Source organism: Astatotilapia calliptera, chromosome 2 (genome assembly GCF_900246225.1).
Source record: "Astatotilapia calliptera chromosome 2, fAstCal1.2, whole genome shotgun sequence".
In the NCBI taxonomy this organism is placed as follows: domain Eukaryota; kingdom Metazoa; phylum Chordata; class Actinopteri; order Cichliformes; family Cichlidae; genus Astatotilapia; species Astatotilapia calliptera.
In genome coordinates, this window is record NC_039303.1 from 2,104,431 (window position 1) to 2,128,879 (window position 24,449).

Here is a 24,449-nt window from a genome sequence, read left to right on the forward strand (position 1 = left end):
GCACAGTGAGGTGAAGAGGCACTACAGCTTAGTTGTTCCCCCCTCCTTTGTCCTCCTGTTTCCCCTCCCTCTCCCCTCCAGAGAGGAGTTAAACAGTCTGATGGCGTGTGGGACAAAGGAGTTTTTAAATCTGTTAGTTCTTGTCTTGGGGAGAAGCAACCTGTCACTGAACAGACTCTTCTGGTTGTTTATGGCCGTGTGCAGAGGATGCCTGGCATTGTTCATAATGTCCATCAGTTTCTTTAGTGTCCTTTCTTTTCTCTGCCACTGTCACCAGAGTGTCCAGCTTCATGCCGACCACAGAGCTAGGTATGAAACCAGAGGAACCTAGTACTGGTACAGAGCCCAGCCAGCACCACGAGCACATCCATGTAAACACCAGCACCTCCCAGGAAAAGGAGGGGAGCTTACGAAAGCAACGTCTCCAGGAGGCTGAGTCAGCAGCGCTATGACAAAACTCTGTGACAAGCTGTAGGCAACAACACTGGCTCTGTGGCTTTAAATGCTCCAAGCTACTGTGGCGTGCAGACATTCACTGTAACAGTTTATAGTAATACAGTCATGTGTGTGCTTTGGATTTGTCTTTTTTAGATACTATTTACATCAGTATTTCTGTTATTGAACAGCTCCTGTGCACATAAATAAAAACAATGTTGGGTTAAATGAGTTTTTATTTAATTTCCAGTCTTTCCTCAGAGTTGCTTGGATTTAGGGAAAACGTTATAGACATAATTAACTTACTAAAGATGGAATGCATCTGAAGACTCCAGTTTGGTCCTGGCCACTTTCCAAGACTGCAGTAAAAGCTATAAACAAGGCTAACTTCACTTAATTTAGAAAAATGCACTACATTAGAAAAGCAATAATAAATAAAGAGTGTAAATAGAGGAATGAAAGTCATTATTGTCGAGTGCATTAATGTTACCATTTAAATAAAATGGCTAAGATTTCTTTTAAAAACAGACAGTTTGATGTTTAATATCATTAACTGAATATTTAAGAAGCCGTGGGTCACGAGTTTTCTTCTAAGATGTGATTGTGACAGAAAAACACAAAGACTAATTTCATTCATAATTATTATACTGAAATTATCTACAAGCAACTTCAGCCCTCATAATCCACCACTGTGGAACAGTAGATATGTGGTATTTAGGAATAAAGATTTATTGCTAAATAAACTGGCAGGAGAACAGAATCTGGTATATGATGCACCTATTAAATGACACTGGTAATATAACACCTGACACCTTCTGCTCCAAATCTAATAATCAGAATCAGGGACTGCAGGACCTTATTGTTCTAAGTCACAAAATGTAAAGTCACAGCTTCCTGAGATTCTGGTGAATGCACATCTAATTAAATTTGTCTAATGTCACAACTAGGAAAGCTTTTACCGGAATGATATCAGCAGAATGGAGTTCCACCGGATCACAGCACTTAAATATAAGACAGTAAGATGTAATTATTTTTATGGGCTATGGGGGGAAACTATTGTGATGCAGTCTCTCTACAGCATTACGAACTCTTCCACCATATGAACATGATATCTCTGTGGACTAAACTGCTGCCACGTGCTTCTTATAAATGGCACATTCCGACATGGTTATATCTCGACTTAGATTCGGACACACTGGTTTGAATATGCATGCTGATGATACGGTAATTTTTACACAAGCCAGAACTGCTGATGATGCAGCCCATCAGCTTTCACTGGCATTACATGATTTACAAAAATGGCTGAATGACTCATGCCTGTGCCTTAATGTTAAAAAGACCGTATCAATGTTTTTCAGTAAACCTAAAACAACCGTGGCTGCAGTAAAAGTCTGCTTGGGTGCACAACAACTAATTAATGTTGAGGAATTTAAGTATTTGGGAGTGCTACTAGACTCTAAATTATCCTTTAAAAACACGTTAAAAAAGTAGTGAAAACTGTAAATGTTAATATACAGAACTTCAGACATATCCGCACATCATTAACAGACACAGCAGCGATTACATTCCTGCACTCTATGATACCGGCTCATATTGAATACTGTATTACAAGCTGGTGCTATACGAGCTTTGCTGCTATTGGGCCAATTGAAGTGTGCTACAAGAGAGCATTGAAAATATTAGATGAAAACCCCTTTTTCATATCACCATTGTCAAATTTTAGAAAAATCCAAGTTTTTAAATTTTACTAATTTCAAATCATTTAAATCTGCCTGTCTATTATACAAAGTTATACATGGTCTGGCGCCTCCACCAATCAGTGATTTTATTAAACAAAAGTCTAGCAGTGTTGCCGGGTCTCGACTGACTCGAGCCGCTGTTAGAGGTGATTGTAAACTGGCACTCAGACGGAGCACCTTTTCACAGATGCTCTGTCATATCAGGGAGTGAGCTTCTGGAATAGTCTTCCACTGTCAGTGAGGGAAGTACAAGTCTACCCATCTTTATGAGTCACCTAAAAGGGCGGCTGAGGGACACACAAACATGTGATTATGTTTAATAATCATGTTTTATATTGGACGGGAAAAAGAGTTAGTGTATTACAAAAAGGGAAACAACTGTTAGTGTAATGGGTCAGTGCAGTATCAGGACAGTCAGGGCATGTGCAATACTGGGGTTTGTGCAATATAATTGATGTGTTTCCGTTATTGTTATCTATACTGTCCTCTGTGTCCACTCTCCTTGTCATTGTTTGTTCTAGTATAATGTGATCACTGTTTTTGTCCTTGTCACATGACCTGTAAATAGTGTCTCTGTATCTTTTTACTAACTTGTGTTTAACACCAACCTGCCAGAGGGTCTGCAGATGGAAATTAGCCCAAGGCCGTAATCTGGCATATTTACATTTGTTAAAATGTTCATTAATATGTATTGCCCCTCTTTCTAAAAATAAATAAATAAATAAAATAGCACATTGTTTTTAATAGGAAAACACTGTACAGGGGAGTGTGACTGCAGTAGGGAACAGGAAACAACAGAACACGTTTTATTGCATTAAGTATGATGCTGAAAGGAGACAACTGATCAAAAAGCTGGACGATATGAGAGTGAAGTTGGACTTGCTTGATTTATTTCGCACGAACTCTATAAGTGAAAGTTATCAGGCTGTGTTTTGGTTCTTAAGGCAGACCCATTTGGAGGATTTGATTTTTTTTCTCGTCTTTTCGGTCCACACTCCACACCAGTTGGTGGCTGTAATGCGTCATTTTGCTGTTTGCCAACCATATAAAGAAGAAGAAGAAGAAGAAGAAGAAGAAGGCGGAGCGCAGCACCTTAGACCCGCCCCTTCTCTGGCCACTCGTCGATCGAGCACATCCGCAGTTAAACATCCTGGAGCCAGCTCAGAGAAGCTGTGTATACCAGAGGCCACAAGAAAACCGCACGACTATTGCCAGAGGGGGATACACATGGCGTTATTATAGACACAGCGTGAGCACACTCTTTCAGCCCAGCACATATTCGACAGCTGTGGTCTTCCTCCGTTCCTACTTCCGGCCACGTGACCAATTGGCTCGTTTGAGGTCGCGCGTCTTTCAGAGTTGGCGCGTATCTTCAGACTGTAGGTGCTGTAAGTTCCCAGCTGAGCACAAAGAAGTCTCCTGCTACGCAGTCTTGTTTTTTAACCGAGAACATGTCTGACTGGACCAAAGAGCGGCGACGTGAGGATCACAACATCGAGCACGAAAAAAGGTCTGTTTACATTCCCGCCTCAGTCTGTCATTAGCGGCTAAACCTTTGTCTGTGTTCGTTAAATGGAAGCCACTGCGTCAGATTAGCTTAACCTTTGTCTGCAAAGATGATCTGGACATTTTGAAGGCTAAAAAACATTTGTTGTACCTGATGGACCCGCGTGACTCTAGTACACGCTGTGTTCTTGCTAGTATCTATGGTTACCTTATTTTCTTTAAGCTCGTAGAAGCTAGCAGTCTGTAGCAGGTCTGTCGTGAACAGTGGACCTGACAGTGACGCTAGCTAACAGTGCGGGTAAAAAGGTGACGGTAAGGCGTTAAATACAGACAACTGCTAAAGCTAACGCTCGAGTACATTGTGGACTGTGAATGCTAAGTGTAACACACAAGTGAGTGGATGAACCGTGACAGGTGGTTAACAGCTGTAGTTGTAACGTCTGATATTAGAATCCTAAGTGCCCTCCAGGAAAAACAAGAGTCACAGATGGATGATGGTCCGCACAATCGGAAGAAGTTGGCGGGAGAAATAGTCTATTAAAGGAAGTGTATGGCTCCAGTTTTACCCACTGTACTCAACTAACCATTTATTATTGAAGAAAGTTCAGCTTCTCTAGACTTTAATCTGTCTAAGAAGGTTTAAAAGAAATTCCCGGATTTTGAAACAGTTAGTGCAGCTTTGCCATTTTTGAATACGGAGACGTGAAACGATCATGAGTGCTTTCCTGCGTGGGACCGTGCGTCCCACCGTGTGTTTGCAGTCCATGCATGTATTTGCTGCTTTTGCATTTTTAACAGCCGTGATTTATTTTTTCTAATTTGACACAGAAGAGAATGTTTTTGAGACGTGTTTGCAGAAATCTAATATCAAAACAAGAATGAATTAGCATGTTTAAATCTGCACGTGTTTTGTGTCTTCTTGTGTAGCTTTGGCCCATCTCGGTGGTCCCACTGCAGGAAGAGGGGGATCAATGGGAGCCTGCGGAGCAACAGCGAGGCAGATGATATCGATAGAGGAAGGAACGGACACACCGACTCCAGCTACAAACACCCTGATCGCAGACATACTAGGTGAGAGTAAGATCAGTTAATGTGGAAAGTGATAAACATGTAAGGCAGCGGACTTGTAACTGAAAAGCCACGAGGCGGCTGAAGCTTTGTGGGTTTTTGGCGTTTGTTGGGGAAATGTTTCAGACTGGACCAAAAACCCACAGCTTCAATGGCCCTGCTCAAAGGTGCTTTGTTAAATGTAGACCGTGCAGTGTGAGAATTTCATTGGTCTGTGTAGTTCACATCCAAACTCCAGTGTAGGCTCGAGAAGAAAAAGAAAAAGAATTATTAGAATGATTTTAGTTTGAATGGTAGTGTTTAAAAAAATCTAACTACACTATAACTGAGTGAAGCAAGCCAGTCTCTGCTAATGAACCACTCTAAAAATCAGGTTACTGACTCCATTACCAACATGTGGCCACGACATCTGCTGGAACTGTAGCAGTAACATCCCTGTGTGTGTGTGTAACCTGTGGTATTGTCCTCCTAGCTTCACTACACCAGAGAGCACAGGCTCAGTGTCCCGCTGTGGTCGGCAGGCTGACTGGGGCAGCCAGGTGGAGGACGATGAGATGAGGAGGGATGTGCACAGAGACATGCAGCGGTAATTAAACAGTTTCTGCATCATTTCAGGTGTCTTTTAAGCACATGAAAGCAGATACTCTCTTCCTGTTTTGGATTGCAGACTCACTGTTTGCACTGTGTTCAGTTACAGGAGGAGGATACTGGGGGCAGAATTCACCCAGAGGGAGAGAAGGGCCTCGTCTGGCTCGTCTGAAAGGTATCTCATTCTCTCACAGACCTTTAAACTCAGAATATTCACGAACTGATGGAACACTCGCTTCTCAAACCACATGTCCACCTGCAGCTATACAAGTGTGCAATGTAGTTTTACCATTAAATAAGGCAAGACAAAATGTATTCATCCCAAAAATGATGGAAACATGAAATAAAATCAATGCAGTATCACCGAACATAGCAGCGAGTACGGTAAAACAGATTGCACTAATGGAGCTCAGTTATGTGGTAACAAAAAGTAAAGTGCTCAGCATCAGAATATGATGCGATAAATATCATATCTGCTATGAGACGATGAGGGTTTCTGTCCTTGTGACAGCGAGGCTGAAACACGACGTGTCAAACATCGCTTTAACTGCCATGTCACGGCTTTGAGCTCGTTACTAATGTAAAAACTCCGAGTTTTGTTCATTAAACGGTAACACAGGCTTGTTTAACACGACAGTAACTTTTAAATTTTTTGGAAACTTTGTGTTTACAATCATTTACGAGTAAAATCATTATGAAGGAAGTCGGGCTCTTGTCGCGTTGAATGTTAGAGTTGTGTCTTTTTGTATTGTGTGCACGGGACTAAATGTGTCTGTGTGCTGCAGCTGTGACTCCAGAGAGGGAGATAACATGGAAACCGATGAAGCTGTGTTGCTACGACGACAGAAACAGATCAACTATGGCAAGAACACGCTGGCCTACGACCGCTACATCAAAGAAGTTCCTAAGTAGGTCGACAGAGACGCGTGCTGTGGAGCATCCAGTGTAAAGCCTGCCTGCTGCTGGTGTGTGTAATACACTGGTCAGCATTAACCCTCGTGTTTCTTCTTTTCAGACACATGCGTCAGCCAGGCGTTCATCCAAAAACTCCCAATAAGTTCAGGAAGTACAGTCGTCGCTCCTGGGACCAGCAGATCAAACTGTGGAAGGTCAAACTACACGCCTGGGACCCCCCTGCAGAGGAAGGCCAGGACAAGACCCTCGATGTCGTGTAAGACACTCGTACACATTCTGCACGTTGTCAGTCAGCTGCTGGCCGTCCTCATGTATGATGTGTATATTTCTCCTTCTCCCACCAGTGAGGAGCTCAACCTTGATGATGTAATGGACATTGAACTAGATTTCCCAACCATTACTGACTCCCAGAACACCCAGACCTCGCTGCCGATACACAGCCTGTCAGTGGAGGTGAGTGGAAGTCACTGAGGTGCTGCTGAAATGTCGAGGCCCACACGTGCTGACGACTGACAATCGTAGCGTTTGATTCAGAGGTTTTGACTGAATCTTTCTGGAACCTTGGTTTAAATATTTATCTGGTCCATTGTTTAGACGATCATCAGTTTTTAAGAAAATAAAGATGATGATGATGATGATGATGATGGTGGGATTGCTTGTAAACTTGGCACAAAAAGAAAGGAAGCGTGTTTGCTCAGCTTTCTCTTTGCTCAACTCTGCTGTTTATTCTGGTTTATTCTGGGCCACATTCAAATGTGGCCCATTTAAGGTGAAACAAGCAGGCTGTCCAATGGGAGCAAACACAGGTCTCCTTACTTGTTGTGCAAAGTTTAATCCACAGATGAAAAAGCCACCCTTACAAACACTGTATTAAATGATATTGTTTGTGTTGTGTTGTTCAGGATGAAGACTGCGGTACTCCGGTCAAAGTACAAAGGACGGCAGAGCCTAATATTGCATAGCTTGTTATTGAATGGTTCAGTCCTCCCCCCACATCGACTTCACACAGTCCACTCAGAAAAAACTGCTGCAGCTGCCAGCTAAGAGTCTGTGTGGACACACTCTGTGTCTTTGGCTGGTAGTCACTGATTATTATTAATATTGAGTTTTGTTTTCACCATATGTTTCTCCATCCATCGTTTGGGCCATTTGTTGTAGTTTATCTGTTCCGAGTATTTTATGACAAGATTTTACATTTTTAACGACGCATGGTTCAGAATTTGGTATTCAAAAAAACCCCCCACTTGCTGTACCAGTGAGAGGCCTGTTGGAGTGTGCATCTAGTTTTGTGCAAATGCGAGCTTACGTCTCTCATATTCTACCTGAGAAGATTCCAGATGCATAGAAACTGTCTGAACTCGGAGGAGTCGTCTTAATAGAAACGGAGGCAATGATGTTGTTTTGAGTTATCCTTGAGAAATATTGGGCTGTGGCTTTTTGTTTTAATACAGATGTAATTGTTTCTTACTGCTGTATCTTTAATAGAACTTGAAATAAAAAAACAAACAAATAAATAAAACAAACAAGAAAAATCAATGTTTCTTCTTTTTTTGTGAATTATTTTTTTTTGGCTAAAAACTGTTGAAAACTTGGTCCATCATTGGACAGCATGCCACAGATTTAAATAGTGACTTTGAAACCAGAGTTTCTCTGACACACTTCACACAGCTGATGTAGTAATTAGTGGAAAATGTGTGTTGAACTGGAGTACTGTACGAGCTCACACATAACCAGTGTTGTATGCTAGAGAGTATAGATAACCAGAACTGCCCGGCACTGGTGAGAATCTGTTTAGCTTAGTTTAGGAGCGCTGGGGAAATAAGGATCATCTGTCTGACTTATGTCTTCGATCGAGGCTTGGACGAAGGTGGACAAACTGATTTGTGTGCTCTTATAAATCTATGTGTGGGACATCAAAAAAGATGGAAGAATGACGGGAACAACATAAGGGGGCGCTGTTGTGCACGCAAACGTTTAATCCACGCAAAGTACTGAGGAGAAGAAGAGCGCGCGAGAAGACGAAGAAGAGCAGCAAAGAATTTATCTGTTTCTGTGCAGGTCAATTTATTTACGAACTCAGAAACCAAAGCAGGAGAAGACCATGCTGAGAGCGTGTCTGAGAGGGGCTAATGCTACCGCCCGGGTAAGCCTGCTGCCTGCTCCGCAGCCGCGGGCTAACGTTAGCGTGTTGTCATTCAGTGACCCAGAGCCTGCTTCAAGGTGCCACAGTGAATTTACTAGTTCGGGCTGTTAACTCTTCGGTGCTGTCGAGCGCTGTATTTGATGCCATGCAATTGGTTGTGGACGCTGTCAGAACAGCGCAGCATGCTAACGTTAGCCGGGTTTCTTCCGGTGACAGATGGATAATGGCGTTTTAAGCATAACCAAGCTAACGAGTTTGGCTAAGTTTGAGCGGAGAGGTCATCATGGCAAAAACCAAAACTTGTCTGTTTGACCTTTTATCGGCCACAGGTTTGATACCAGCTAACCGGAGCAGTATTTTATGCTACTAGCGGCACTAGCCTTTAAACGCGTTTGCACGTAGACGTGGTATTTATAATGAATCAGAACAAACGCTGCAGGTTGTCTTCGTAAAATCCACAAATACTAACGCATGATGTGCGTTCTCGAAAACTTTATGTTCTGTTTCTGGGATTAAGTGTGCAGCCAGACTTCTGTACAGTGACAGAAAGGTGGCTCTCACCTGTTAAAGTGGGCCGGAATAAGTTCGACATCCCTGGGCTACAGCATCACACTGTTGCACCTCGGCTCTTCTTTCCACGGGACACGGAAACATGTTCGTCTCTGCCGGACTCAGCTTGGATGTGTTCGCCATGTAGCTGAATCTGTATTTACAAAATAAGAATGCAGTTTACTGCTCAGAAATCATGCTTTGTACTTCATTTGCTGATCTGTTTTAAATGGTAAATCAACAGTTTTGCTTATTGTTGTTTAGATTTAATGACGACAAATTAATTATTTTTATGATTTAACAGCAAGTGAAAAACTGTGCTAAACTTATTACTTACTTATTACTAAAACCCATATATTACTTACGCTACAGTTAATGGGCAAGCTCGTGTGTGACGTGAATATCATGAAATTTAAAATCATCAGATGCTGATTAGCTGGTTGTGATCGACCTGTCGGTAAGCACTGCGCCTCTGCGGGCGGTCTACCCTTCCAGCTCGGCTGCTCTGCGCAGTATCTTAGCTGTTCCTGGGACTGCGCTCTGCGCTCTTTCAGTCCAGTCCTTGTTTATGTTGGCACACCCACCCCTGTCTGTTTCTCCTCTAAATCAGTGGTTTCTTGACTGCCACCTTCCCTCTGAAAAATTCAATTGATGAAGCTGTCCTGAAACTAACCCGTGTCCATCCAAGCAGTGTGGCACCGTCCTGACAGAGAATGAAACCTCTGTTTCTGAAGGCTATTTAATGTAATTACAAGAAAGCATGGCTCAGAGTGCTCAGGCTGTTTTGAAGAGTAAAGGTGTTCAGACAAAGTACTGATTTTCAGGCTTGTTAGAATTGCACAAAGTCTGTTTTTACCTTATGAACAGCATCTCTGCACCTAATTCCCCAATTTTTTTATATGACGATAAGGAAAACATTGTGTAGTCTGTTGCTTGCACTGAAATTTGTTGCTCTGTGCTTGCTGTGAATGTGTGCCCGTTCTGGATCTGTGTGACATGGATTTCTTTTCACTGCCACACTTTCCTCACCACTTTCCAGAAGAACTACAGGAGAATCCCTCTTACCAGTCTGCAGCAGTGTCGGCACTACACAGCAGGAGAGAGCAGGTAATCAGAATACTTTATTAATCCCGAAGGAAATTAGGGTTACAGCAGGCAGCACGCTAATGGCGCATGCGCACTTACAAAGGAACCTTCTGACCAACTTTACACAAACATCACATTGGGCAGACATGTCAGAAAGGTCGGCTGATAGGAAAAAACAACGAAAATACATAACATGAGGTGAGAGGAGGAGAAAAAAACTCCACTCAGACTGAGCTCCTAGTGGGAGAACAGTTTGATAACAGAAAAAACACCTCAGCACAAAAGCACATGACTATCAATACACCATAGAAACACAAGACAAGCAACAGGGGCGGGTAAAGGGTAAGAGAGAGCCGGCGTAGGCAGCGCATCCAGCCAACCCAGGTGGCCTTGCATGGAATGGGGGGAACAGTCTAAACACAGTCGTTATCAGGGTGTGTTGTTCAGCTCCAGCCTTGAGGCCGCAGCTGGCGCCGAAGGGGTCTCCGCATGAAGTGATGGTGCTTTTTACTTTAGTGCGAACAGCTCATATGAATTTCAAAGCAGTTCTACAGTCCAACACTGGTCTCTCAATCTCCCGTTGGAGAGCCGCGAGCTTTCTACGATGTTATCAAACTTACGTTCGTGATGTTGTCGTTCTTTTTGCGCAAAGAGCAGGTTCTGAGACCTCCGACCGCAGTGCACTCCCCCAAGATGTGATCCAATTTGCGCTCAAAGGTGTTGTTCGAGCGAGCCCCTCCAGATGTAATCCAGTTTTTCACTCAGAGCTCTTGTTCTGAGTGTTCACGGCAGCCGTGCGTTCTCCAAGATCTTCTCCGTGCTGACTCAATGAGCCCATTCACACACCAACACACACAGTACACTAATGAATTGTTTAGGACTAGCACATGGGCTTCAGCTGTCTTCTTAAGGGCCTCTCACATGGATGCGACATGTGCTGTGCCTGCCACCAAAATCTGTGTCCCGCTGGCCGCTGCGCTCTGGCTCCATGTTTACATGCGACTGCTCCCTGTCGTTTCAAAACACGGATCTCTCATCCTCAAGAGAAGATCTTCAGTGCTATCGTAGTGAAGAGCGTGCCGCTTCTACAGCATCGCTTTCCTCCTGAGATCACTATATGCAAGTCGGCTGAACTAGGATACACACAGAGTGCAAAGGCTGTTAGCGAGACTGTCCATTCATTCATGTCTGCTTGTCCTTTTTCATTTCAGTAGTGCTTCCAAAGTGGTTGTTGCCGGCTTGCTGACAGTAAGTGGTGGCATTGGAGGGACCGTACTCTACGCCAAATGGGACCATAAGTTCAGAGCAGCGGTTGAGAAGAACGTCCCGTACTCAGACTGGCTGCTGGGTTTGGCTTTGGGACCCGCTGCCCAAGATCCTGGCCTCCCCATAAAGAAACGGGTACGGTGCTCAGCTCATCCTAGTCATAGTTACAGGACACAAAGTTTGTTTGTGTTTCACCGTCAGTTCAGAAGAATTGAAGTCGAGCATTTTTTCTTTTACTGGCTCTCCATGTGTGAGTGTCTGGTCTCTGATGGTTTAAGGAGGATTCACTGTACGTTACAATGGCTTTTCAAATGATCAGACTGCATTGAAGCCCCATACCTCCACCCCCATACCTCCACCTTTCCAGTGTGTGTCTGTTAAAATTCGACTCAGAATTGGTGATATCAGCTAATAAACTTCCACACAATACAATCTAAATATTTGTATAGAAAGAATAACCACGTTTTTAGAACCACACTGTAATAACGTATGCTTCGATTTAAATGGTTGCTGTTAAGGTGGAGTTGGCCCAGCCGCCCTCTATGATAGAAAAACAAGCGAAGAAGGAGGGAGCCGAGGGTCCGGTCAAAGACTCCAGCCCCGCCCCCAGTCAGCCTGCACAGAGCCTAGAGGGTAAGTGTCATTATAACTCATGGCTTCATGTTGCCATCTGCCTTTTATCATGTGCTCTGATTCTATCAGCTTTATTTCTGTTTCCGTTTTGTTATAGTTCGTTCACAGTAGTCGGGTGGAGCGCCCACAGTTTCATTGCATCTGTGCAGTGACAGTAAGGGGCTGTTGTGTTTGTACACCACCACAGTGGGTTTGAACTCAGCCAAGATGTGATTCCAGCGCAGCTTCATTTCAAGGATTCTAACACTAGTATTGGATTATTGAGTTATTCATTATAGACACTTGTATATCTAATAAACCACTTTCAGAGACAAAGTTTGTAAGGACTCCATTACAAATGAAACAGATAAAGTTGGACTTGTGTTTGGTTTGTTTTTCTGGAATTTGCAGTAAGCGCTCCCAAGTGATGTTGGTACAGTGAGTGAGGCCAGCGTTACGCTGAAAACCCAACAGATGTATGAGAGAGCTGGCAACAACCGTAGGAGAGGCCGAGTCAGTAATCTGGTAAATTCTTTAAAAGAAGAAATGCACTTGCGACCTCAGCGAAACTGAGAAGCCTGTAGGACAGAGGGATTAAAGTGGGTAATCGCAAAAGTCCTTCCTTGGTTAGGGGACACCCTGTGCAACATTTAGCAAATTCAAGAACACCCTGGAAGAGGTAGACTGTCAAAACGTAGTGGGAGAGCATTTTACCCACTTTAACACGCTGAAGATGCTGCGTCCACATTTCTTTACCTGGACGACTGAGCGTGCAAGAAAATCTAGCGACACCTCATAATGCATGTAAAGGAATGTGCTGTACGAGGTCACTATTTTTGCTGACATTGTAACTGCTGATTGAAATGGCACCAGGAATCTGTGATAGTATAAAGTTGGTCACCTGACTCTTGTAGAGCACGCTTTCAGTTGCAAAACCAAAGGTGGCGTTTTGTGACGTCCGTGGATTCTACATTAAAGGCAGCGATGGACTTGGAAGGATTTTCAGTTTGATTTAAAATCCACTGTGATGGTGTTCAAAGGATGCAGTTGTTTCATGAAAGTGTTCACCAGAGTCAGCCTGATCATCAGCCATCTCGACAGTGCCGTAATATCATTATTTACATTATGAAGTTAATATTATTTTAATTCAAGTTCATTCAAATCAGCCTCACTTGTAAATGTCTCTGGGACAAGCCAACGTTTAATATCTGCTGATGCAAACTCTCCACTCTGGGGGGGGGGCGGTGTGCTCTGTTAGCTGCTAGCTCCACCCGTTCTTCTTTGAGATGTTTGTAAATGTGCGCTCTGTTGTTTAGCCCCAGCAGAAGCCTCTCAGGGTAAGCTGTCTTCTCCTATACTCTCCTGTTGTTGCTCTGCTCCCGTGTGAAATTTCATTTTGCACTGCTATTAGGCTTCTTAGTTTGTAGCAGCCATTGTATCTTTGATAGCTTTAAAGCCATTATGCTGCCATAAATACTACCTCACTGTAGCTGAAGTGATGATGAAACCAGTAGATGGATGGTCTTTACTATGTGTATGAGTGGCTTTGCGCGTGGTGACACACATGGAAGCTCCTGAGCGGCTCTTGCCTTCTGTATTTGTGTCCCATTTAGAGGCCTCAGCAGAGGCGACTCATATCATCTCAGCCATCGGTGAGGTCCCATCAGTCCCTGCTCCATGTGACACAGAGGCAGCAGCAGTCAAAGGTATCATCACTGAAACAGGACCTTGCTGTGAGGCTACAGTGCTAACCACTGCACGCTCTGCTGTCCTTCTTTATTGTCATTATGCAGCACAAAGCAAAATTCTGGGCGGCAGCTTAGAAGAGCCAGTATCTAAACCACAGACAAATCCACAGTGGGCACATGGTATATACGATTAAATCCTCTCCTTTGGGTGGAGCTCTGACTTGGTGTTGGCGCTCTGTGCAGTAGAGTACCACTTCCTGTTCCTGTTACAAGCACAGCAGTGTTTTAGCCAATTGAATTAAATATTGATATGTTATCTTTACGTGCTTTATGCAGAGTCTGTAGTCGACCGACCGTTCTCTCCTGCACTTTCCTGCTCAGATGTTCAGTTAGTCGGCTTCCTTTAGTAATAACGACTCTCGTAATACATGTAACCTGTAACTTCATCACAGTAGACGTCTTTCTGAAAGTGCAGCAACTACGTTTAAGAATATAATCCACCCACTGTTATCATCTTCAGTGCCCTGTACCAACACAGAGCAGCTATCTGAACGCTGCTCCAACAGAGGTCGATCATCTTGTTAATAATTTCACCTCCTCACTGCGTACGACTCTGGATACTGTAGCTCCTGTGAAAACTAAGGTCTCTAATCAGAAGTACCTGACTCCGTGGTATAATTCTCAAACACTTTCTGAGTTAACTTCAATAATTAAACCATCAACGTGTCTTTTAGACCCCATTCCTACAAAACTGCTCAAAGAAGTCCTGCCATTAATTAATGCTTCGATCTTAAATATGATCAACCTATCTCTAATAATCAGCTATGTACCACAGGCCTTCAAGGTAGCTGTAGTTAAACCTTTACTCAAAAAGCATCTCTAGACCCAGCAGTCTTAGCTAATTATAGGCCAATCTCCAACCTTCCTTTATATCAAACATCCTTGAAAGAGTAGTTGTCAAACAGCTAACAGATCATCTGCAGAGGAATGGTTTATTTGAAGAGTTTCAGTCAGGTTTCAGAGCTCATCACAGCACAGAAACAGCTTTAGTGAAGGTTACAAATGATCTTCTTATGGCCTCTGACAGTGGACTCATCTCTGTGCTTGTCCTGCTAGACCTCAGTGCAGCATTCGATACTGTCGACCATAATATCCTATTAGAGCGATTAGAACATGCTGTAGGTATTACAGGTACTGCACTGCAGTGGTTTGTATCATATCTATCTAATAGACTCCAGTTTGTGCATGTAAATGGAGAGTCCTCTTCACACACTGAGGTTAATTATGGAGTTCCACAGGGTTCAGTGCTAGGACCAATTCTGTTTACAGCTTACAAGCTTCCACAATAGAGGACGCTTTCTGTTGTGGATCTGTAGACGTTCACGATTAAATTCATAACGTTAAAACAAACAAAATAATAGTCATTTTAAAATGCAGCACATATGATTATTATGTTGGTCAGGATGATGGTAGTGATTAGCATTTGCACCTCACAGCAAGAAGGTTTGATTGTGCATCAAACCTGCTGGTCTCCATGAGTTCTCCATGTTGTGTGAAACATGGATGGAGACTAGTTAACTTGTGCAATAGCTCAGGTTGAGTAAGTAGTTACGGTAGTTTTCATTTAATGCCGGAGACAGAATATGAAGCAAGAAGCAAATCTGCACCAAAGTTGAAATGTTTTTAACATGCAGTGTCACTGAGGCATCTACATTTGCAAAGGTTTTGCAAAAACTTCATTCGTGTTGTGAACATACAATAATAGCACTTCATGTTCTTTCATGGCTGAAAGTCCAGCAGTCTCGAGGATTACTGGGGTTGTTTTAGGTCTGTGTTTGTGTTTTCTCTCGAAGAGTGCAATGAGTGCCATGAACACAAGGAGGCGACAGCGGTCCATCCTGCACCCACAGAACCAATGAAAGAGCGTCCAGTAGAAGAAGTGGCTGCTAGACTTGCTCAACAAGAGCAGGAGGAACAGGATATTTCAGCATGTAGGATGACACACACACACACACACACACACACACACACACACACACACACACACACACACACACACACACACACACACAAAGAGTGACGTCGTTGCATACTGACCACTTGAATAATGAAGTGTCATTTTATAGACAGTAAATGTCTTCCTGTGTGATTGCTTTGCAGCGGTATCAGCCAGTCTTGAAGACTCACTGGCGAGCTCGGCCAAAGCTACTCTGCAGGCCATAGGAGCGCAAGAAGCAGCCCTGCAGGCTATCATGCAGCACACAGACAAACTGAAGGAGGCTATGGAAGCAGAGGTAAACAGCAAGCACTTCATAAGGAAGGCATGTGCCAACTTTTATGTTTTAATACCCCCAGCAAATGGGGACTGTGCTCAGCTGGTACTCCAAATGTAACATGAAGTACAAATCAGTGATTGTACTTTAGGAAAACCAAAACAGGCCACCGTGCCCTTTAGGGCCTTTTTTACCCCTCAGCTTGAAGGCGACGTTGGATACTGTCGGTCCATCTACTAAAAACCTGGGACGAGTTTGAGTCCTTGAACTTAGTCCAGTGTTCTGTGGTGAATGAGTTAACTCGAGAAGGAAGTCCCCCGGGGTTTTCATACAGTAGGTCAGTCTGCTGGGGGCTGAGGGGGAGCGTCCAGTACTTTTGTAAATGGACCGTCTGTGATGGACTGAATCTGAGCCAAAGGCCGCAGGCTGGAGGGAGAGTGACGGTGTGCTGGTGTGGCTGAAGGAAGCCTGTGATGTTCAGTTCAGATTGTTTTCAGTAGAGTACAGTAGAATCTCTGGGCACAGCTCATTAGTGTTTCACAGCTCTGGTTTAGTCTGTTTGGTTTCTGTGTAACTCTTGTCGGGACAGATCTAACCACTAATGCAGGGACCACTTGCACACTTCATGCTTCCTTTTCTGTAGCACAGATACCTGCACGCCTCCTGTCCGCTAACCTCGGAGTATAAACTATAGATGAGTCTGTTGGTAAATCTAAAGAGCACAGATATTTATTTCAAAATGTAGGGAGTATAAGTAAAAATTTAATACTCAAGTTAAGTACACATACCTACTTCAATAGAGTAACAAAGTAATAGTATTACCTTACATTAAATGACTAATGGTAACATGTGCGCTGGTCAGGGAAACATTTCTAATAACTGCTAAACAGAATCTGATGGCAGTAAATGTTCAGTGTTGCTACTACAGCTGATGGTGAGGGTGGAGCTGCTGTCCGCCTGCCTGTCTGATGGATACTGTTGCGAATAAGTATCCATATGTTTCAATTCCACATGAATGTTTCTATGTATCTATTTGACATCCCCAGCTCACACCTGCAAACGCTCCATCGAGGCTGATGAATGAGGCAGGACTCCATCTTTGCCTCAAGCCCACATGTCCTGCAGACCACTGGACTGGGCTCGTCTGCATCGTCTCACAGCAGCGCTGTCACTGAAGACCTGCGTACTCTAGTTTTTAATCAGATACATTGCTTGCTGTGGCCTGTGTGGTCCACCCACCACAGCGCTGTATTAGTAATGTTTAAGCCACGGCTCACTGAATGGGAAGCGTCACTGTTTTGCAGTAGATTTATCGAAGTTCTTCTTAAACTTAGGTTCTTCCTGAGGAGAAGTCAAACCAGTGGAAGGACCTGGAAGCTGCTCTTGCTGATAGAACCACGGCTTTGAACGATGCCAGAGCCGCTCTGTCGAAAGCCAAGTAACACAAACACACACACACAAACATACTTATTACAAACTTGAATGTGTGTGAAGAAGAATTCTTTCTTTTCCACTTAGCTTGAAAATCATAAATGTTCTTTCTTTAAATTGTGATTTCTTCTGCTTGGAGTAAAAGTGTTTCTTTAATTCTGATGACCAGTGTGGCACAAGGTTAATCTGAAAGATGTAATAATCACTCAGCTTTCAGGGCTGTGATGAGTGCAGCGTGCCGTGTACATCTCTGCCTAACTCAATTATTTTGGCAGTCTTCCTTATCAGCACATCTCTTTCCTTGCAGCGAGTCCTTGGACAGTCTCAGGTCAGTGATTGACGAGTCCAAAGGGCTGAAGATATCCTCTGTTCGCCCGCTGGTTTTAGCAGCAGAGGAGAATCTCCATAACATGGTTGTGGACTTGGACAAAATGGTCATGAAGGTAAAGTTTGTTTTCTTTTTTGGTGCATTGTGGACGACTACAGGAGATTAAAGTGACCTGTTTGCTTCCTTTCTGAGGCTCAAGTTCACATTTGCACCTCTCAGCTGTAAACTGAATGAAAGTGACAGCAGCACGTTAGCCTCTGTTGGCCAGTACCAAACATAAGAGCTACCTTAGCATCAAAGCACAGTACTTTGTAAAATAGGCAAGAAAACTTGTGAGGAGGTGACTCAACCCAGCAGCAGCAGCTATATTTGCAGCTCCAGTCCATGTGATGGGAGCGCTACGTAGGCTCCTTCTATGCTGAGATATGACTGGATATAATACTGTATCACTACTTTGCACTGCTGGCAGCGCCTTGTTTCAGTAGATACACACTCATTTTAAAACAAGGATACAAAATGCCTTTGATTTTCCTCATTTCCTTACAAATGTTGCTGCCTGCAAGCTGTGAGTGTCGATAAAATGTTTCCTTTTCTCTGTCATCAGAAATATGATTATCATTTTGCCCACACCCTGTGAGCATGTGTGTGGTGTGACCTATTAAACTCTAGTGACCAGCACTATGTGCAGTTAAAGTGTTGGCTGTGTTATCTTCACCACTGTCATGATTATTAACTCGTCCTTTTCTATTCACACCTCTCTGTTCTTCTGCTAACAAATGTTACCAACTAAAGGTTCAGTCTGCAGAGTCAGAGGCTAAGATCGTCTCCCAGTACAGTGAACTGGTTAACGAAGCCAAACGACAGTTTCAAAGGGAAGTCAGCAGTCTCACTCCAGAGATCCAGGCCAACTGGAAAGGGCTCAGTAAGAGCACGCATACACACTCAAACACGTGTCTTTACACACACAAAGTTTGATTCGATTTGTTCAGCTGGACATTGTGTTTTCATCGGTCGCTAATCGGACTAACGATGGGCCTGAGGTCAGTTTCATGAGTGTTAATATGGAAACTGTCATGTGTAGTGATGAATGGCCATGAGTACGATTCACAGAGTTGGTGGAAGGGCTGCAGTCACAGCATTGTAAGACGGTGACAGATGTACCTTTAAGCACCTGCTCGATTCCCAGATGGTCGACGTGCACGTGCAGCCTCAGGCCTCTAACCACAGAGATGTTACGTGTAGCCTGCTAGCCATAGCTGGTGTCTGGGATGGATGAATAAAGCCAGGTCTCTAACATCAGCGCAGTGTTATTAGTCGTGATCTGTAGCCTCAGTTCATGTTATTATGTGGTTGTTTGTGTGGCTGAAGCTGTCTTTCATGCCGCCGCCTTCACCCTCTCCCAGCTGGTACGATAATAAACAGAGCGAGGCATGTCCTGAAGAACAGAATCAGCTGTCTGGGATTTACTTTCCCAGATTATTAAGCATGCATTAGGACACTCATTGTGTTGCTGACATGGATGACAGTACAGTGAAAGAATGTGACAACGTTTCCCCTCTGAGGAGCAATATTTAGGTTTCCATACTGATGTTGAGGTTTTAGAGCGACGTTCAGTGTCTGTGGCTACAGCAACACATGATTAGTGTTTCAGTACTAATAACATCAGTATAACCTGTATCATTCGTGACAGGCACGTCAAATAGAATCGGATCACAATCTAATATGTTGTTTAAGCTCTGTGCGTCTTTTGTTAGCTAACGTTTGGTGGCTCTAAGTCCACCGTCTGAACATCCACGGGGTTTTTGAAATGTGCATTTACAGTCAAAACCTCACGTTCTTGCATGTCACCGTAACTCTTAGTTACTTTCATACATTCAAAACTATGTGCTGATCAGGAAGTACGTTTTCAATGATAACTTGTTTTTGTGTGTTAGCTGGTAAACTGTCCACAGACGACCTCAACGCTCTGATCGCCCATGCACATCGTCGCATTGACCAGTTGAACCGAGAGCTGGCTGAGCAGAAGGTCAGAGAGAAGATCCACATTGATGCAGCGTTGGAGCAACAGAAACTCGAGGACCAGAAAGCTCTGGACAACGCTGTCAACACTGCCCTGCAACATGTCAAAGAAGATGCCCGGCTGGACCAGGAGAGGAAGGTGCAGGAAAAAACATCTTTAGATTGTTCTGGTTTTTCAGTTAACGTGAGCGTATCTAAAACGTGTTACGATTTCCTCTGTGTGTACGCAGCTGGCTGAGTTAAGAGAAGTGATGGAGGCAGAGATGAGGACTCAGCTGCGGCGGCAGGCAGCAGCTCACACAGACCACGTCCAAGATGTGCTCAAAGTCCAGGAGCACGAGCTGAAAGCTGAGGCTGAGCAGGTGATCTCTCTACCCCAGAGTCTGCTTACACATCAGAAATGAGTACTTACAGGACACTAGTGGCTCTGAGTTGCCAGGTTTGGAGCGTCTAAGCAACCAGAGTAAACACAAAATATATACTGAATAAAACGTGGTCTGCTTGGTTAAGTTACTTAATCCATAAAACCAGCTTGCACTGGCTGTCTGACAAACATCCTACAGAAAGTTTGCTAATAGATGTTAACAGTGGCACAAAATGCTAAAAGTAAAAACAGTCAAGAAGATGTTTGAACTGTCTCAAAGTAAAACAGCTCTTTGTGTCATTGTTGCCATAAACTATTATTAATACAAAGAATCCAAACTCTGCTTCACCTCACATTTGAATTGTAATGAATGTATTTGGTTGAAAACCCTCTTTGTTTCTCCTCACGTCCTGTTTCTCGCATCGTTCTTCATATCTGAGTAAACTGATCTTTTCTCTTGTACCTTGAGCTCAGCTGATAATTGTTGAGCTGTTAGAAACATTAAGTGCATTTGAAAGGACTTGGCACTTACAAGAAGGGTCACTTCCTTCATGCTGCAACACTACCATGACCACAGCTTACTGACATCTGCAGCAAAGATGCTGCTCTGGATCATTTCTTTATTTTCAAACCTTCTGTCTTCAGTAAACATGTTAAACTGTTTTGTGTTTACTCTGATGGCCTTTGCTTTGTTGGAGGTCTGTGATATAGCGTAGGATAAAATAAACATGCTGCTGTATACGGGAAGCTGACAGCTTGTGTTCTGCCATATCTTAAGCTTTTTTCCACTAATATCCTGTAAAGGGGGCGTGGCCAAGACACCTGAGACGAGTCAGGCTGCAGCAGCGTACTCTGTTCCTGCGAGTTGCACGCTGTGTGCTTTTCATCCTTCAGCCCTATGCTTTGGTTGTGTTCAGGTACTGAGCAGTAAGATGCTGGAACAGGAGACTCGCTACCGTCAGCTGACCCAGGAACAGCTCGACAACTTCACTTTGGACATGAACACAGCCTACGCGAGGCTGAAGGGGGTGGAAGAAGCTATAGACAGTAAGAGATACACGCATCCAAAAAAGCAAAGAAATAGCACTGAGTGATTAGTCGGGTAGGTTGTTATCTGGAGTGCTGCAGAGGAGTACCACATGTAGGAATGATGATGTGTGTAGATGAATGTTGGAATAGTTGGATCATTTTTTTCCTGTGATATTAAAAGTCAGGTTCTGGTGTGCAAAGGGACTGGATGTCCACGTGCACACAGACACGTTCTTTTCCACTCGGTCATGTAAATCTCTTTGTCTTTTGAACACAGGCCACGTGGTAGCAGAGGACGAGGCTCGTAAGGCCCACCAGCTGTGGCTCTCTGTGGAGGCTCTCAGTTACTCCCTAAAGACTGCTGAAGCCGACGTGCCCACTGTGCCTCTGGAGAACGCCGCTCAGGCTGTTCGCGACAGCTGCCGAGACAACGACTTTGCCTTGGCGCTGGCGTCGGCTCTTCCAGAGAAATCCCTGCAGCGAGGCGTGTACAGCGAGGCCTCTCTCCGTGCCCGTTTCAACTCCTTGCGATCGCTGGCCCGCCGCGTCGCTCTCATCGATGAATCTCGTAACTCCTTGTATCAGTATTTCTTGTCCTACCTTCAAGCTGCACTGCTGTTTGAGAAGAGTCAGGAAGCTCCGCCCAGCCAGCTGAGCTCTGAGGATTTAGATCCATTCAAGCTTCTGTCATATGCTAGCTACTGCTTAGAGCACGGGGACCTGGAGCTAGCAGCTAAACTGGTGAACCAGCTGAGAGGAGAGGCCAGGAGAGTGGTGGAGGACTGGCTTATTGAAGCCAGACTCACACTGGAAACTAGGCAGGTAGTGAATCTGCTGTCTGCTTACGCAAATGCTGTGGGTTTGGGTACCACACAGGCGCCGTAGGTTGCCACAGCAACCGTTAAGGGAAAAAATCTGCTAAAAGTCTTTTTTTCCAAGAAGTATCAAAGTTCCCGAGTGTAGCTGGAAGTGGCTCAGGAGGAGCTTCAGCCTGAATCCTTTGTGCAGGGAAGCATCGGCAGTCTGCAGCACAGAAAGATGGTTTCTTCCTTTTAAGTTACCTGAACCACATAAATGTATTCCTCTGAAAGCACTAATTCACTGTGGCCACTTATTTATATGATACATTCAATGCACTTCTTAGCTTAGTCTTATCAATTCAGACTGCAGGTTTGGCCCAGCTATTCGTCTCCAGCCCGTGTGTTATGGAACCGTCATCCTACGAATTACAGTTGGATGTTTGTGAATACTGCACATGTTAAATAAATCCTGGAAAAAAGAAAACGCTGTATTTCATTTCGTTGTTCTTGTCATAGGGACTACGGTTTAAAATGAGAGCTCTCATGCAGACGTTTGCATCGCTGCGAGTGTTGTCCCCACACATGGACAGTTTACCTCTGTGCTCCACCACGGTAGAGTTTACATCTAATAATGAAGGCGAGACTTTCATTGTGGTGGTGCAGTTTCTACCTGAGCACTCCAAACACCTTTCCCATGAGTTTTCTGCATAGGTGCTTTCTCTCTCCACACACAGCTCAAGTGTATTTGGCATGTAGACTGGAGCAGGGGTCGAACCACCAACCTTCTGGTTAGTAGGAGAGCTGCGCTGCCTGCTGTGCTGCAGCCAACCCTTCGTAGTAACTTTATAAGTGGTCTTGTGCAACATGTCTCCAGGATTTCAGCGGCCTTTCAAAGTTTAATTTTCTTTTTTTGGCCATCGGTGCTTTTTCAATGATAACTTGAGAACAAAGTCACACTCGACTTCAGGAGGAGGAAGGAGGAAGTCTGAGCTGCAGCAACAGGAAGTGCGTGGGAAGAGTGTCCAGCTTCAAGTTCCTGGGTGTGCACATAGACACACTCAGAGAAATGGAGCTCAAAGTCCTCTGAGGTTTTAAAGAGGGGGAGGGGGGTAGTTACAGTCAGTAGCACAGGAACAGAGCGGGAGGGAGAGAGAGAGGCAGGGACAACAACGTCACATTAGAAAGGTATAGTAATCACCAGTGTTGGTCAAGTTACTTGAAAAAAGTAATCAGTAATTAATTACTGATTACTCCCCCCAAAAAGTAATCCCGTTACTTTACTGATTACTTATTTTCAAAAGTAATTAATTACTTAGTTACTTAGTTACTTAGTTACTTTTTAAAAACACGATTTACAACCTGAAGAGGTGATAAAGTGATAGATCTTTCAGCCCAATTCTACTTTTTCTACATAATCCATCATACAAAATGTAATCAAATGGAAAAGTCTCTTTTTTTAACTTGTTTTATCAGTTTTAATCTTTTAACTTTATGCATCAAGCAAAACATTTAATTATATGCAACATTCTCTGACTGGAAGAAATTAGTTTAACATTTAAACCTATTTTCTGCACATTCCAGCTCATAAAATAAAATATTTTTTGTGTTTTCACTCACTCTTTCAAACAGATGCAAGTAAAACACAGCAGAAAATAAATAAAGTCAAAGACTCAGCGGTCCTTTTGCTCTATTTTCACCTGTAAAGCAGGAGCAGGGTAGGCGGAGGGTTACCCTGGTGTAGGTGTGCTGCGGTCAGTTGAAGAATCTGCGCGAGTTTCTCTGTGAGTTTCCCATTACGTCGTAGCTACTCGGTGCTTGCTCGGAAGTTTAGGGGTTTTTTTCGCTGTAAAAAGAAGTTTTCTTCCCACGCACAGCGGACGCTAATGTTTTTGTCACTTTTTATGGAATCAAACTCAAAGTAAGGTCAGTACTTCCACACTTTAAACGCTGCACGCTCATACGCTCTCCCGCACTCGATATATTATCCATTGTTGATCTGCACACAGCTGCTGTCACCAACGTCGCACTTGCTTACGTCACTGTCATGAGACATTCTCGCAAAAAAAATCACGGTTTTAGTAACGCAGTAACGCAGCGTTCCTACGGGAGAGTAACGGTAATCTAATTACCGATTTTGCAATAGTAATCCCTTACTTTACTCGTTACTTGAAAAAAGTAATCAGATTACAGTAACGCGTTACAAGTAACGCGTTACTGCCCATCTCTGGTAATCACCCACAACTATTTTCAGTTACAGATGATAAAGGATTCAGGAAAAAATGGAATCGTCTGGTATTCAGAGAAAATATTACGCGTTTCTTATTGAGGTGAAAAGGAGCAGTTTGTCCCGGACTTCAGCTACAATGAAAAAGACACGAAGCTGGAGTTTTTCTGTCTTTGCTGCACAGCTGCCTCTTCTCTCATCCTCTGAAGCTAAAGGAAAGCTTGCCATCAAAGCTAGTTCATCGACTTGCTGAAGAAAGATCATACCATTTAAAGAAATCAAGGTGGTTCAAAACATTTACACAGTATTCAAATAGTAATGTTACAAAGAAAAACTTTGTGTGCCTATAACACAACCAGAGGTGTAGTGCTGGCAGAATGCTGCAC

General features: G+C 43.7%; 2 protein-coding genes across 4 annotated transcripts; both read left to right on the forward strand.

Annotated features, from left to right (window-relative positions):
• The first annotated feature begins 3,240 nt into the window (after positions 1–3,240).
• slbp (stem-loop histone mRNA binding protein) lies at positions 3,241–7,787 on the forward strand. Its single transcript, XM_026181836.1, has 8 exons — positions 3,241–3,684; positions 4,608–4,751; positions 5,221–5,334; positions 5,440–5,511; positions 6,122–6,244; positions 6,352–6,507; positions 6,596–6,704; positions 7,154–7,787. The coding sequence occupies exons 1-8, from the start codon at positions 3,626–3,628 to the stop codon at positions 7,211–7,213; spliced, it is 837 nt and encodes a 278-aa protein (XP_026037621.1). The 5' UTR covers positions 3,241–3,625; the 3' UTR covers positions 7,214–7,787.
• Positions 7,788–8,146: 359 nt separating this feature from the next.
• On the forward strand, positions 8,147–22,323 carry immt (inner membrane protein, mitochondrial (mitofilin)). Of its 3 annotated transcripts, XM_026181804.1 has the most exons (15): positions 8,147–8,394; positions 9,983–10,050; positions 11,241–11,430; positions 11,814–11,928; positions 13,224–13,244; positions 13,521–13,613; positions 15,449–15,586; positions 15,756–15,889; positions 17,203–17,306; positions 17,607–17,742; positions 18,420–18,549; positions 19,562–19,785; positions 19,877–20,008; positions 20,928–21,057; positions 21,317–22,323. In XM_026181804.1, the coding sequence occupies exons 1-15, from the start codon at positions 8,353–8,355 to the stop codon at positions 21,922–21,924; spliced, it is 2,265 nt and encodes a 754-aa protein (XP_026037589.1). In that variant the 5' UTR covers positions 8,147–8,352; the 3' UTR covers positions 21,925–22,323. The 3 variants fall into 3 exon arrangements, with proteins under 3 accessions (XP_026037589.1, XP_026037606.1, XP_026037598.1); XM_026181813.1 differs by lacking the exon at positions 13,224–13,244 and having other exon boundaries at positions 8,151–8,394; XM_026181821.1 differs by lacking the exons at positions 13,224–13,244; positions 13,521–13,613 and having other exon boundaries at positions 8,148–8,394.
• The last annotated feature ends 2,126 nt before the right edge of the window (positions 22,324–24,449 follow it).

Coding starts and splice junctions, on each gene's coding strand:
- immt (XM_026181804.1), top strand. CDS start 8,353: ATGCTGAGAGCGTGTCTGAGAGGGGCTAATGCTACCGCCCGG. Junction 10,051..11,240: donor TACACAGCAGGAGAGAGCAG/GTAATCAGAATA, acceptor TTTTCATTTCAG/TAGTGCTTCCAAAGTGGTTG. Junction 19,786..19,876: donor GGCTGGACCAGGAGAGGAAG/GTGCAGGAAAAA, acceptor GTGTGTACGCAG/CTGGCTGAGTTAAGAGAAGT.
- slbp (XM_026181836.1), top strand. CDS start 3,626: ATGTCTGACTGGACCAAAGAGCGGCGACGTGAGGATCACAACATCGAG. Junction 4,752..5,220: donor CCTGATCGCAGACATACTAG/GTGAGAGTAAGA, acceptor TTGTCCTCCTAG/CTTCACTACACCAGAGAGCA. Junction 5,335..5,439: donor GTGCACAGAGACATGCAGCG/GTAATTAAACAG, acceptor CACTGTGTTCAG/TTACAGGAGGAGGATACTGG.